This window comes from Melozone crissalis, unplaced genomic scaffold (genome assembly GCF_028551555.1).
Source record: "Melozone crissalis strain CALT ecotype California unplaced genomic scaffold, PUWL_Pcris_2 ptg000014l_1, whole genome shotgun sequence".
NCBI classification, from domain to species: Eukaryota; Metazoa; Chordata; class Aves; order Passeriformes; family Passerellidae; genus Melozone; species Melozone crissalis.
The window spans coordinates 16,973,146-16,987,674 of record NW_026535792.1 but is presented as its reverse complement, the minus strand read 5'-3'; the positions used below and the strand labels follow the sequence as shown (position 1 = coordinate 16,987,674).

Genomic DNA, 14,529 nt, shown 5'->3' with positions numbered 1-14,529 from the left:
TGCGGGTCCCTTTACCGGTCCCCATGCAGGCGCCGGTGGCAGTCCCGCTCCCGGTGCAGTTCCCGCTCCCATAGCCGGTGCGGCTCCCGTTGCCCCTGCCTGTTCCATTCCCGGTCGCGGTGCGGCTCCCGCTCCCGTTTTTGTTCCCGGTCCCGCTCCCGTTCCCATTGCCTGTGCAGGTCCCACTACCCTATGCCGGTCCCGGTGCCTGTGGGGATGCGTTACCGGTGCGTGTCCCGGTGCTGCTGCCGCTGCCTTTCCCAGTGCGTGTCCCGTTCCCGGTGCGTGTCCCATCCGCGGTGCGGGTCCCGCTGTCCCCGCTGTCCCCGCCGTTTCCGCCGTTCCCGCTCTCATTCTCGCTGTCGGTCCTGCTGTCCCGCTGTCGGTCCCTCTCCCCCCGCTATCCCCGCCGTTGCCACTGTCGGTCCCGTTGCCGGTCCTGCTGCCCCCGCCGTTCCCGCTGTCCGTCCCTCTGTCCCCGCTGTCCCCGCTTTGTGGCGCTACCGGCGGTGACCGCCAGGTGGCGCCGCGCTCCTCCCGCTGCCCCCGCCCCGCCGCCGGCGCGGTGCTCGCGGCGCATGCGCGCTGCGCTCGGGGCGCTCCGGTTCCGGGCGCCGCTCCCTCCGTCCCTCCTTCCTTCCCTCCCTCCCTCGGTCCGTCCCTCCGGCCCCGCCGCCCCGGGACCCCCCGCGCCCCGCCCGCCCCGCGCCCCCCGCGCGCCCGCCGCGCTGGGCCCCGCCGCGCTCCGCCGGCGGCGGCGGCTCCGGCTTCCCCCGCCCCTTCCGCCCCCCCGCGCCCCCCCGCCGGCCCAGCCGAGCCCGGAGGCCCCGGCGGCGCCGCATGGAGCAGCCGGCGGCGGGCTGAGCCCCTGCCCGCACGGAGGTGAGTGACCGACGGCCGCGGGAACCGGCGGGGCGCGGACAATGGGCCGGGGGGGGGCGCGGGTCCGGCCCCGCCTGACCCCCGGTGACCCCGCACGGCCGCTCCCGCCCCGCCGCAGTCCCCGGGGACCCCGCGCCCCGTTCCCGTCCCGCACGGGGACGGAGAGGCGCCCCCGGCACGGCGAGGGATGCTGCGGGGCTCCGAGCCCGCCGGGGGTACCACCTCCCCCTGCCGCTGCATCCCCATCCCGTACAAAGGCCCGCGGGCTCAGCCCGGCTGCTCGGAGCGCTTGGCAGCTCCTTGTTGGGTTGAACGTTTTAAAATTTGGGGCTTTTTTTTTATTGTTTTTTTTGTTGGGTTTTGGAGGGGTTTTTTTGTTGTTGTTGTCTTTTATTTTTTTTTAATTTTTTTCGGGCAATAAGGCGGCGGCGGGTTATTTATAGCCGCGGCTGTTGCTCTTGGTTTAGCGAGAGCGAAAGGGGTTGTGCCATCGGGCGGAAAAAAAAAAAAAAAGTCCCCCCCGAAAAATCAAAAAGTCCCAAAAAAAAAAAATTTATAAAAGAAAGGCGAATGGGAGGAGGAAGAGGATGATGGCAGCCTTCCTCCCGGGACAGGGGTTTGTTCCCGCAGGACCCAAGCAGGAGCACGGCCCCATCCTGGCGAGGAGAGGTCCCCGGAGGGATGCGGGAGGTTTTGGGAGCATCCCCATCCTCCCTCGTGGAGCCGTGGGGTTACCCCTGCCAAGGCAGGGAGTTTTGGGGCGTTTTGGGGAGTTTTGGGGTGCCTCTTTGCCCTTTGACAGCTGCCTGCCCCCAGCTTTTCGGTTTTGAGCAGGCATTTGCCAAAAAAACCCTTCTATGCCCCGCTCCATGTCCTGTCCCTGTCCCCAAGTGACAGCACCTGAGAAAGGGGACACTGGGGTGATTTCTGGTGGAAAGTCACCCTGGTGAGGTTTTTGCAGGGTAAAGGAGGACCAGGAAATCCTCTTTGCAATGTGGGGCTGGGAGCAGCTTCTCTGCAGGCCTCCGCCTGTCCCACGGGTACCTCCAGCTCTCTGGCCAGCAGCATCCTCTCTTTCTCTTCCAAAAGAATTTAAAAACCCATGAAAAAGAAGCTGCTTCCCCCCTTTTTTGCAGCAGGGCACCCGGCGGGGCTGGTTTGGGGGAGCAGCTCCGAAACGCTGCGAGCTGGCGGGCGAGATGAAGGAGGAACATTTTTCTTTCGATTAGAGTAATCGTAGGTGTTCGTTGTAATAACAGCAGATAACATCTCTCAGAGGCAGGGAGGATGTTGTCTGGTTTGGGGTGGCTTTGGGATTTTTTTTTTTTTTGCTTGTTTTTTGAAGTTTAAAGGACTTCATTGGGAGGTGGGTGCGCGGGAAGGGGTGGGTGTGGGTGATGCCCACACATCTGTTCCCGCTGAGAATGAGGCTTCTATGCCATCAAACTTCATTTCAACAGAGCCATCCTGGTGCTGGGCAGGTGCTGCCCCTTTCCCTGCTTGGGTTTGAAGCTGAGATGCAGCATCCTTCACCTGCCCACCCCGTGGTGATGGTGGAGCTCCCAAACTCCTCTCCCAACCTGCCCGTGGGTCTGGCACGACTGGGTTTTATTTTGATTAATGAGAGGAACGCTGTCTCCAGCTCGTTTCCCAGTGCCCTTTGGATTCTCAGAGGTGTTGGCTGTACCTGCCCTGCCCGGCTCCTGGCTGCCAGGCCGGCCTTCCCATTGGGAAATGAGGGATGGACCTGGGGCGTGAGATCCATCCCTGGGAGATGAAATCCATCCCTGGGGCTCCTGCACCCAGGATGCTCTGCTGGGCAAACAAGGGAGCTGGGTTTTGGTTCACCTGAGCACATCCTGAGCTTGCAAAGGAACAAACCCTGGCCTGGCAGGGCTGGGAAGAGCCAAACCCAGCACTGGGCTCTGCCCAATCGGCCCGGCTGCTCCCTGGCTAATTTTTTTTAATGATTATTAATTTCTTTCATGTGCTGCTGCACATCCTGCTGGAGCAGAGCGAGCAGGGGCGATGCCCATGGTTTCCCGGCAGGCACAGGATGCTGCTTTGAAGCTCTGCATCCCCTCGGGCAGCATCTCCAGGTCCTTCTCCCAGCCCAGCATCCCGAGGGATGCGCAGGGCGGGCTCGGGGCCGGGGCTGGCCCGGGTGACACCGCTGGCTGTCACACGGGGCCTTCGGGGGCTGCTTTGGCGGCTGCCCCGTGTGGTTTCCTCCTCCTCTTCCTCGGAAAGTCTCGGCTTCGAGGCAGAAATGAGGTGACGATTAAAAAGAGGCTCAGAGGAGGAAGGCCTGTGTCGGGCTGAGGGGCAGCCCCTGGTGTTGGAACCACCTCCCTCTTTAAAAGTGAAAGGCGGATTTATTGTGTGTGATTATAACAATGCCACAGTCCTGTGCCATGAATATCCACGATCTGGGAAGATAAAAAAGCCTGGGCTGGCTGCAGCGTGTTCTTGGTGGGGTTTGCTCAGGCAGTTTCCTCTTTAGCGGGGAAAAAAAAATTCTCTTTATGAAGGCAGGCTATGAATTTTGTATCCTTGCTGCATTTATCAAATATAAATGCTGGTGACATCCGTGAGCTGAAAGCCCAAACAAGCGGCCTTTGGGACTGGCAGGATTCAGCTCCTGCACGGAGTGGAAAACCTTTGTGGGGTGAACCTTTGGGCATCCCTTGCACTGGCTCCAGGGTTTTCCAGCTGGTGGAAAGCTCCATCCTGCTGCTTTTGGGCTGTTTGGAAGCAAGGCCTGGCCGGTGGGAAGCGCTGACTCAGGGCTTTGGGCTGGAGCTCTCCTTGAGCAACAGCCTGTGCTCGCTGTCCCACGGGAGCCTGCACGGGGAACAGGGCTGAGAGCCCCAGCCATGGGAAATCCCCTCCTCAAACCTCCCTCCAGGCTTCAGCTACATCCCTCCACAGCCTGGAGAGCGGGGTTTATTCCCTGCATTTCTGCTGCTGCCTTTCAGACCGGTGGGATCCAGACCCTTGGGTGAAATCTTTGTTCCGTGCCAGGTGTAAATCCAAAATTTAAGCAGAAATCAGCTTGGAGCAGCAGGGGGTTGGAGCTGGGAACGTTCTGGGTTTGCAGTTGTGGATCCCATCTGGTGATCCCCATCTGCCGTGCTCTGCCCTGCCCTGGATGCTGGCACTCCTGGCAGTGTCCCCAAGGTGCCACCAGGCTGGGTTTGGGTGCCATCTCCAGCTTTCCCCGGGCTGGCTGGCAGAGAAACCCCCCCCAGCACTGTGGTGATGGAAACCCCTCAGGTGCCCAGGCTCTGTTTTTGGGGTGAACACCCCAGCATTGATTTCTGCCAAAAGCAGAGAGCCGTTTGCCGTGTCCCCACGCTGGGGAAGGTGACAGAGGTGCAGGGGGGAGCGTGACGCCTTTTCCGGAAGGCTGCGGGCACGTGGTGGAAACAGGGCCACGTTCTCACCGAGCTCTTCCTCCCGCAGCTCTGCCCCTTATCTCCTTCCTCCTCCTTGCCCCTCGTTTCACTTCCTCCTTCCCAAAATACTCCCAGCCCTGGCTGACGCCACGGCAGCGCTGCCGGCGGTGACCCCAGGGGAGGGGATGGATTCCGCGATATTTGGGTGGGGTTTTGGGGTTGCTCTGTGTGTGTCCCCCCCTTGTGCCCCCCAGCCTGGCACGACCCCGGTGCCCCAGCCCAAGAAAGCCTGGTTTGATTGTGGGGCCGGTGACTTCATCCCGTGCCGGGGGCTGGAGCGGCGGGAATAAAGCCGGGTTTGTTCCCCTCCCTCCCACACAGCCGTCCCAGAGCACAGCACCCCCGGGCAGCACATCCCCCTGGGCTCCAGGAGCTGCACGTTCCACTGTCCCAGTGGTTTTCATGCTGCAGGGAGCAGTTTTTGGTTTATTTCTTTTGGATCCCAGGCCTGGGAAGCTCTCAGGGCTGGATGTTTCCATGTGTGGGTCACCAGGGAGAGCAGGGCTCTGGCTGTGTAGCCTGGGAGAGGAGTGGGACGGACCTCTGGAGGTCATCTCTGTTCCCTTCCCTTCTCTGGGCATCTCCACGCTACGCTGGACTTATCATTGGTGCAGATGCTGCTCTCAAAAACTCAGTTCTTAAGAAGCTGGATCCGTGCAAATGCCTCCTAATCCGGGTGAGCAGCTGCTCCCATCCCAACTGCAGGGACTGAGCAGGCCTGGAGCTCCCACTTCCACCTCAGTTTGGGGATATTTTGATGCAGGACCTGTTCTTGGAGGGAGCAGAGATGCTCACCTGGCCCGAGGGCATCCTTTGGGGGGTGCTGCATCCTCCTCTCACCTCATTCCTGCCGTGCTGTGCCTCGTTCCTGCCGTGCCCCGTTCTCAGCCATCCTTTCCCCCCGTGCAGGTCTCATGGTACCAAGTGAGGTGTCCCCCCTGTGAGAGTCGCTCCCCCAACCTCCTGAGAAGATGTCAGGGATGCAGGTAAGCTCTGGGTGAGGAGAGGGGGGCATGGAGCCATCCATGAGGCTGGCATGTCCATCCATGGAGCCATCCAGAGGTGGCCCCAGTGCTCGGGAGGGACGTGGGGACACTTGGTTTAGACAGACCCCCTTTGGGTTCCCATCTGTGAGGGGGGTCCCTGAGGGTGCCAGGGGTGGGTGGCACGCTCGGGCAGGGCTCTGATGGCACCCCCTGCTCCTGCCAGGCTGTGTGGCCATCTGGTACAGAATGTATCGCCAAGTACAACTTCCACGGTACTGCCGAGCAGGACCTGCCCTTCAGCAAAGGAGACGTCCTCACCATCGTGGCTGTCACCAAGGTGAGCTGTCCCCTGTCCCTGCACCCCCTGACACGTGCTAGTGGCAGCCCCTGGTCCTGCCAGTCCCGCTGGCTGGGTGTGAATCTGGCCAGGAGCTTGGTTAATTAATCCATGGCCTCGTTAGTTAAGGTTTCTCCAAAAGGCGAGTGCCTCCTGGGAGGTGGAGGAGGGATGGGAGAGGCAGCGGTGCTGGGCTCCTCTCCGGGGAAGGAAAAGAGGGGCTCTGGGTTTGGGGGGCTCTGGGATCACAGTGAGCCCTGTGGGGCCACCAGCACTGGGGCTTGGTGGTCCCAGCACCGACCCCAATGCCCTGCTCATCCCATCCTGCCTGCAGCCAGCAAGGGGAACCCCCAGAGGGCTCCTCGGGTGGGATGCAGGGACCACGGGCTCGTTGTGACACCCTGCTGTCCCCACAGGATCCCAACTGGTACAAGGCGAAGAACAAGGTGGGCAGGGAGGGCATCATCCCTGCCAACTACGTGCAGAAGCGGGAAGGGGTCAAAGCTGGCATCAAGCTCAGCCTCATGCCGTGAGTACCCAGCCAGGGCTCTGGGGCTGCAGCATCCCTGTGGCAGAAGGGACATTCCTCACGGGGCACAGCGTGGATTTGGGATTGGGATTTGCTGCTGGGGAGAGCTCTGGGTGTTTTGAGAGCTGCCTGCATGGCTGAGAAGGTGATTCAATGTTGAATTCTGTTTTAATTTTTTTTTTTCCCTCAAGGCTGGGGTTAGGGTTAGACTAACCCAGGGTTAGGTTTATCTAGGTTTACCTAACCTAGGGTTTGGTAAAGGCTGCTAGGAGGAAGAGGGAAGGTTGGAATGGGGTCTGTAGAGGAGGGATGGGAGGGAGACAGGCGGGTTTGATGTTCCTGCTGCATCCCAGAGCTGCCAGTGACTCCCAGGCTGGAGGAGGAACCTCCTGGGAGCGTGCAGAGGGACAGAGGGACAGAATCCCAGCTGGGGCCAGGAAGAGGAGAGAATCCCAGAATCCCAGCAGGATGAGGGGAGCAGGACACCATGGAGGGAGCTGTGTCACGGGGTGGGTGGGGACAGCCAGGAGCAGCACGGGTGACAGCGAGGAGCACCGTCCCCACGCAGGCAGGGCCAAAAGCTGCTGCACAGCCAAGCACAGCCCCACAGGGGTGCAGGCAGCCCTCAGCCCGCCCTGCGTGGCCCTGCAGGTGGTTCCACGGGAAGATCACGCGGGAGCAGGCGGAGAGGCTGCTGTACCCCCCCGAGACGGGGCTGTTCCTGGTGCGGGAGAGCACCAACTACCCCGGGGACTACACGCTGTGCGTCAGCTGCGAGGGCAAGGTGGAGCACTACCGCATCATCTACTCCTCCAGCAAGCTCAGCATCGACGAGGAGGTCTACTTTGAGAACCTCATGCAGCTGGTGGAGGTGAGGCCGCCGCTGGAATGCCCTGCGGGGACATCAGAGCTTGCAGGGTTGCAGGGCTGGAGGGCGGTGGGTGCTCTTCCTTTCTGCTGGGGACAGAGGGAGGAGGAGGAGGAGGAGGGACGAGGCTCTCGGCCGCCACCAGGCGTGTCCGCGGCCTCGTGCTGCCACCTGGTGGGACCTCGGAGCCCGGCACCACCAACCCCGTGCCGAGGTGTCACCCAGGCCCCGCTGTGTCCCCCCAGCATTACACCACGGACGCAGACGGGCTCTGCACCCGCCTCATCAAACCCAAGCTGATGGAGGGCACGGTGGCAGCACAGGACGAGTTCTCCCGCAGTGAGTGGCCGTGGTGCCCCCTCCCCTGCCCCTGGGCACCCCCCAGCACCCTCTCACTCCCCTTTTCCCCCCGTGCAGGCGGCTGGGCCCTCAACATGAAGGACCTCAAGTTGCTACAGATCATTGGCAAAGGGGAATTCGGAGGTGAGCCCGCTGTCCCCAGCCCGTGGTGGCCCTGAGTGGTGGGGGGGCTCCTGTGGGGCCCCAGGAGGCTGGGATGCTTCCCAGTGCCTCCTGTGCCCGTCTCTCCTGGCCTGCAGACGTGATGCTGGGGGATTACCGGGGGAACAAAGTCGCCGTGAAGTGCATTAAAAACGACGCCACAGCGCAGGCCTTCCTGGCAGAGGCGTCCGTCATGACGTGAGTGCCACCCTCACTGGGGGACAGCGTGAGGGAGGGGGCGCCTCTGGGCCTGCCAGCACGGTGGGTGGCCCCTGACACCCCTGTTGTCCCCAAACCCCCGCCCTGAGCCCTCCTGTGCCACGCAGGCAGCTCCGACACAGCAACCTGGTGCAGCTGCTGGGGGTGATTGTGGAGGAGAAGAGTGGCCTTTACATCGTCACCGAGTACATGGCCAAGGTGAGACCCCCCCACATGGCCACCTGCGCTCCCCCTCTGTCCCCTTGTGTCCCCCACATCCCTGGGGCTTCACCCTGGCACGGCTGGGTCATGCCAGGGGGCACAGTGGGGCCTGCAGGTGGTGTGTCCTTTGTCCCATGTTGGCTCCCAGCAGGGGTGGCATCCCGAGATCTGCCCCTTGAGGGAGGGACATCATCCTTGTGTCCTGCCCCTCGTTTAAAGGACATCTCCCCTGGGTTCTGTCCCATAAAGGAGGGACATCTGTCCTGATCCTGCTCCATGAGGGAGGGACATCTTCCCTGGTCCTGCCCTATCTTAAAGGGATGTCATCCCTGGGTCCTGTCCCATCCTAAAGGGACATCTCCCCTGGTCCTGTCCCACAAGGGAGGGGTGTCATCCCCTTGTCCTGCCCCCCAAGGGAGGGGACAGCAGGTGTGCTGCTGGCCCTGCTGACCCCTCTCTCTCTGTCCATCCTGCCTCAGGGCAGCCTAGTAGATTACCTGCGGTCGCGCGGGCGGTCGGTGCTCGGGGCAGACTGTCTGCTCAAGTTCTCCCTGTAAGTACCAGACAAAGCCTTGCCCACCCCCCTGACCCGCCCCACCCGCGCTTCGGGGCCGCCCTGCCAACCCCCTTGTGCCCCCCGCCCCTGGCAGAGATGTCTGTGAAGCCATGGAGTACCTGGAAGCCAACAACTTCGTGCACCGGGACCTGGCGGCCAGGAACGTGCTGGTCTCGGAGGACAACATCGCCAAGGTCAGCGACTTCGGGCTCACCAAGGAAGCCTCCTCCACACAGGACACAGGCAAGCTGCCTGTCAAGTGGACAGCACCAGAAGCACTTAGAGAAAAGGTGGGTGAGCAGAGCAGAGGGGTGGCTTGGGTGTGTGCTGGAAGGGGGAACGTTCCAGGCTGTCCCAGAGATGGTGCTTGGGTGCCACTTGGCGCTTTGTGACCCCCAAAGCAGCTGCCCTGAGGGTGGGGAAGGTCCCTTGCCACCCTTGGTCCTGTGATGTGTGCTGGGATAGCAGGCCAAAATCTGTCTCCACAAATGAAAAACATTCCAGCAGGTAATTGGAAGGAAATAGTAAATGCAGATTGAATTAAAGAAGTATAGTTGCACCATGAAGTCTGATTTTTAAAGGGAGTAACATCTTTAGCTAAAGATCCATCTTTTTTTGTATAATTAAATTTGACCCAATAGGTCAGGTACATAGAGCCAAGGATCTCTAATTCTTGAGGCTCAGAAGATGCCTTGGGAAGGTGAGGAGCCCACTCTTCCCACGCATCCAAAGATTATTTGGGGATGATCCCGTAAATGTGCCTGGTAGAGCTTTTTGAGTATCTTTTGGGATTTGCCAAACATCTACTGGCACACCAACCAAACAGGTGGAAGATGGTTTCTTGGGGGCCACCTTGGACAAATATGTGGTATCTAAACCTGAAGCATTAGCTAAAAAGTCACCCAAACATTTGTTTTAGGTTGGCAAATCTGCATGGCTAAAAGCAAGCAAAGCAGAAAAGCATAACTTTAGATTGAGCTCCATATTTTTATTAAACTATTGTCCAACACAAGAATTCTCCAGCACCACTGATTCCCACACCCAAAGTCCACAGTCTTCTGTGGAGCTGTAGATCCCACACCCCTGCCTGAGCCTGCTTCTCTCCCTGCAGAAATTCTCCACCAAGTCGGACGTGTGGAGCTTCGGGATCCTCCTCTGGGAAATCTACTCCTTCGGGCGAGTGCCTTATCCGAGAATTGTGAGTGATGAACACCCCCAGGGTGCTCGGGGGGGGGAGCTGAGCCCAGATTTTTGGGCAGAGCCCCTCCCTGACCCCCCGAATTCCCCACAGCCCCTGAAGGACGTGGTGCCCCGCGTGGAGAAGGGCTACAAGATGGATGCTCCGGACGGGTGTCCGGCCGTCGTCTACGAGGTGATGAAGAAGTGCTGGACGCTGGACCCCGGCCACCGGCCGTCCTTCCACCAGCTCCGTGAACAGCTAGTGCATATCAAAGAGAAGGAGCTCTACCTGTGAGGGGGGGCTCTGCCGCCCCACAGCCGCAGGGGACCCACGCTGGGGGGGCACCGGGGTGTGCTCAGCCCCGCTGCCCCACCACGGCACCAGGAGGGAGCCCCGGGGGTGCTCAGCCCCCCTCCAATTCCCCCCGGTTGCTTCCAAACTTCCAAATCTGTCAGTTTTTTATTTTTGTTTTCCAGGTTTGGGTTTTTTGTTTTCATTTTTGTCTCCCACGCTGTTTGTTTTTTATTTTAATTTTTGTGGGGTATTTTTTGTTATTTTCTCGGTTTTGGGGGGAGCGTTTATTGTTTTGGGTTTCTTTTGGTTTGTTTTTTTTTTTTTTTTTGTCGTTGTTTTTTTATTATTTCGAGCAAGGGCCCAGCTGAGCGTTGGGCGTTTTACTAAAGTACGAATCTTATTTTTTAATGTAATTAAAAGAAGAAAAAAAAAAAAAAGGAAAAAAAAAAAAAAAGAAAGAGAGAAGAAGGTTGTTCAAAGGAGAATAATAATAAATAAACCAATGAAACGGACACATGAAAAGGAAACCCCCAGCGACAGAAGTGATGGTTGAGGGGGAGACGCTGGACTCGCCGCCCAGTCGGGAGAGTGCGGCCGCGTCCCCGCCTGACGCTTTTTCTTTTTTTGGGTTGTTTTGCTTTAAACTCGTTGCAATGTTTGCATGCTGTCTCCAGAGGCCTTTTTTTCCAGTCCTGTCCAGTGCTTTATTCTCATGTAATGCTACCGACTGTGAGATTAAAAACTGTAATAAAAAAAACCATTCCATACGGACGCGGCACACCCTGCCTCGGCCCCCCTCTGTTGCCAGCGGCTCTGGGGGAAAAAATGGGGGTGGACCCCCCCATCTCCTCCCCAAATCAGTGAGGATGAGCAGGAATTGTCTGCATCCTGCCTGTGGGAGCTGGCTGTGACAGGGATGAAGTGATGCCAAAGCTCCCCTTTAGTCCACACTTTACTTTTTGCTTTCTGATGCTTTGGGGGAACAGTTTGGAGCTGATTGCTGAACCTCACTGTCTTCCCAGCGGCTCCGGGGGTCCCCTGGCAGGGGAAAAAATGGGAGTGGACCCCCCATCTCCTCCCTAAATCAGTGAGGATGAGCAGCACTTTGCTCCATCCTACCTGTGAGAGCTGGCTGTGATGGGGATGAAGTGATGCCAAAGCTCCCCTTTAGTCCACGCTTTACTTTCCACTTTACTTTTTACTTTCTGATGCTTTGGGGGAGCAGTTTGGAGCCGATTGCTGAACCTCGCTGCCTTCCCTGATTATCCCACCTGTGCAGGTGAGACCCCGATGTCCCCAGAGCTGGAATGCCCGCAGGGAGCCGGGTGGAGGTGGCGTCTGGCGGGTTTGGAATAGTTCCGCTCCTCCGCAGGGAATTATTCAGCGTTAAACGCCGGCTGCCGGCTTGGCAGGAGCTCTCCGCCTGCTCCGGGCCGGATCGAGACCGCGATTCCTCCTGGAGCGGGGTTAAAAGGGAAAAATGGGAGTGGTGGGACACGGGCACAGCTCAGGGATGTGGGATGGAGAGTGCAGAGGGGAGATTTGGTGCTCACCCCTTCCCTGGGACCTCGGGGTGTCAGGTGGGGATGAGGATGTGATGGATCTCCTCTGAGTGGGGTTTCCTCTCCCCTGGACTGACCCCCCTTCTCTTGTCCACATCACCCCCCCGTTCCTGCCAGTGCTCCAGCAGGGCCCAGCCCGATAAGCAGCTTTACTTTTTGGGCTTATGAAGATTAAAGTCATTTACAGGCAAAGCTTGCAAGAAACGGCTTTGGGAACAGAGAGAAGTACCCAGAAGCTTCACGTGATGGGAGACAGCAGGGAGGGTTCTGCTCCTGTCCCCTCCTGTCAAAAAAAGGGGAGGAAACTCAACCCAAAATTATGGAGATCTTCGATTATTGGGATTTTTGAATTTTCCTCCAAATGGCACCACACTTCCCATGTGGTCTCAGGAGTGGTGTTTGGTGCCTCAGCTCATCCTCTGGGATGTAGCTGAAGGATGCTGAGAGATCTGCTAGAAGAAATTGTGTTCTTCACTACAAATGAGGGAATTTCACCCTGATTTGCCAAAGTCCTGCCCCTCTTGTCACCACCGTGCCTCAGTTTCCCCACACAGAGTCTCTGGGTCTCTCTCACTCTGTGCCTGCAGCTGCTCATCCTGGATCCCCCCAGGGATTTATCCCAGGGGATTTTGGGGCTCCGTCCATCAGCAGCAGCGTGGGGACAGGCTGGGTGACACCCCGAGTGCTGGCTCACGTCACGTCCCCTTCCTCCCGCTCCTCCTCCTCCTCCCTCGGGCACCGAGTCGGGCACAGGGCCCGGCTGTGTCAGCTCCATCCTGCCTCAAATTCCCGTGTGAATCATCATCCTGCAGGGCGTTATTCCCATGGCACACGGGCACCTCTCCCTGCTGTGCCAGGAGGGAACGCGGCACAGGGAACAGGAACACGGGCTTTAAAAAAATCCCTGGAAAATCCAGCTGGAAAATCTCTCCACTCAGTGGGATCCCAGCTTAGGATCCCAGCTGGACAGGGCTGGGGAGAGCTGGGCTTTGTTTGAAAGGGTCACCTCCAAACTCACACATCCTTTGCTTTTCCATCCCTACCCATCACCTGCACCCCACATGGACCCCAGAGCCAAATCATCCTTTCCTGGCTCCCCCCTCTCCCTGCAGATCCTCTCTCTTCACCATTAGGGGATTTATAATTTTTATATATACATTAGGGCTCCTTCCACGAGCTTTGGCCCTAAACACCCAAAAATCCCCCCAAAGGACCCAATTCCAGCTGCAGAGAGCCTTCCTCACCCTAAACACCCCAAAATCCTTCAAATTCCAGCTGCAGAGAGCCTTCTTCAGCCTAAATACCCAAAATCCCCTCAAAGGACCCCAATTCCAGCTGCAGAGAGCCTTCCTTGCACTAAACACCCAAAATCCCTCCACAGGACCCCAATTCCAGCTGCAGAGAGCCTTCCTCACCCTAAACACCCCAAATCCCTTCAAAGGACCCCAATTCCAGCTGCAGAGAGCCTTCCTCACCCTAAACACCCAAAAATCCCCTCAAAGGACCCAAATTCCAGCTGCAGAGAGCCTTCCTTGAAATAAACACCCCAAATCCTTCCAAAGGACCCCAAGTGCAGCTGCAGAGAGCCTTCCTCACCCTAAACACCCAAAATCCCTCCACAGCACCCCAATTCCAGCTGGCTCCTCATTCCCTGGGTGGCAAATCCTCCATCCCGAGCAGAGGGGGTGCAGTGAGCCCCCCACAACCGCTCTCTCATTGCTGCTTGGGGCTAATTAGCAGCTCTAATTAGGGCCCTTCCTCGCCGTCCCCGGAGCACGGGCTTCCCAAGCCCTGGCATCCCTCCTCCCCCTCCACGATCGACTTTATCACCAGGACTATTTTTAGCGCCATGTACAAAGCCATTCCCATCACCGTTCCGTGCCGTTCACCTCTCCCCCTTTCTCTCTCTCTTTCTCGCTCTATTTTTTTGTGGTTTTTTATTATTATTATTTTTTTTCTTCTGGGCACTCCAGGAATGGAGGCAAGGCTGGAAGATCCCCCGCGGGAATGGTGCGTGTGCGTGTGCGAGCGCCTTTGCTCGGGGCTCGCTCTCCACCAGCGGCGCGGAGCAGCACATGCTCTCCCCATGTGCCTGTTTACGTGCTCTGTATGTCTGTCCGGCCGCATTTGTGTCACGGCTCGGCTGCAGACACCGCCCTGGGAGCCCCCCCAGCGCCTCCCTCCTCTTCCTCACCTCGCACAGCCCTCCTCCTCCTCCTCCTCCTCCCGGCGGGAATCGCAGCCGCTGCTCTGCTGCTGGGAGATGCTTCCTCTCCTCCTCTGGCAAAGCACTCGGGGCACCCCAAAACTCCTCTGTGCCCTTCTGTGTGCCCCGTGGGACAGTTCCCACCCCAAACCCCCATCCCTTGGGGTGTATGTTCTGGATGACGGGAACATTCCCATCCTAAATTCCCCATCCCTTGGGACCAGGGCTCTGTCCCGTGTGACCATTCCCACCCCAAATCCCCATCCCTTGGGATCAGGGCTCTTTGTCCTGTGTGACAATTCCCACCTCAAATCCTTGTCAGTCAGGATGAATGTTCTGGATGACAGGGCCATTCCCACCCCAAATCCCCCATCCCTGGGGACCAGGGCTCTTTGTCTACCATGAGCATTCCCACCCCAATCCCCATCTCTTGGGACCAGGGCTCTGTCCTGTGTGACCATTCCCACCTCCAAACCCCCATCCCTGGGGACAGGGGCTCTGTGTCCTGTGTGACCAATCCCCATCCCTTGGGACCAGAGCTCTTTGTCCTCTATGACCATTCCCCCCCCAAGTCCCCCTCCCTTGGGACCAGGGCTCTGTCCTGTGTGACCATTCCCATGCCAATACCCCAGCCCTGGGGATGGATGTTCAGGATGACAGGAGCATTCCCACCTCAATCCCCATCCCTTGGGACCAGGGTTTTTTGTCCTGTGTGACCATTTCCACCCCAATTCCAATCTTTCAGGAGCA

General features: G+C 58.7%; 1 protein-coding gene across 1 annotated transcript; it reads left to right on the top strand.

Annotated features, from left to right (window-relative positions):
* Positions 1-793: 793 nt before the first annotated feature.
* On the top strand, positions 794-10,479 carry CSK (C-terminal Src kinase). The gene is made up of 13 exons (XM_054272405.1): positions 794-882; positions 5,250-5,326; positions 5,550-5,663; positions 6,080-6,192; positions 6,844-7,063; positions 7,306-7,399; positions 7,478-7,543; positions 7,660-7,759; positions 7,888-7,978; positions 8,461-8,534; positions 8,632-8,827; positions 9,649-9,735; positions 9,829-10,479. Exons 2-13 carry the CDS (start codon positions 5,312-5,314, stop codon positions 10,009-10,011), a joined length of 1,353 nt encoding a protein of 450 aa, XP_054128380.1. The 5' UTR covers positions 794-882; positions 5,250-5,311; the 3' UTR covers positions 10,012-10,479.
* Positions 10,480-14,529: the final 4,050 nt, after the last annotated feature.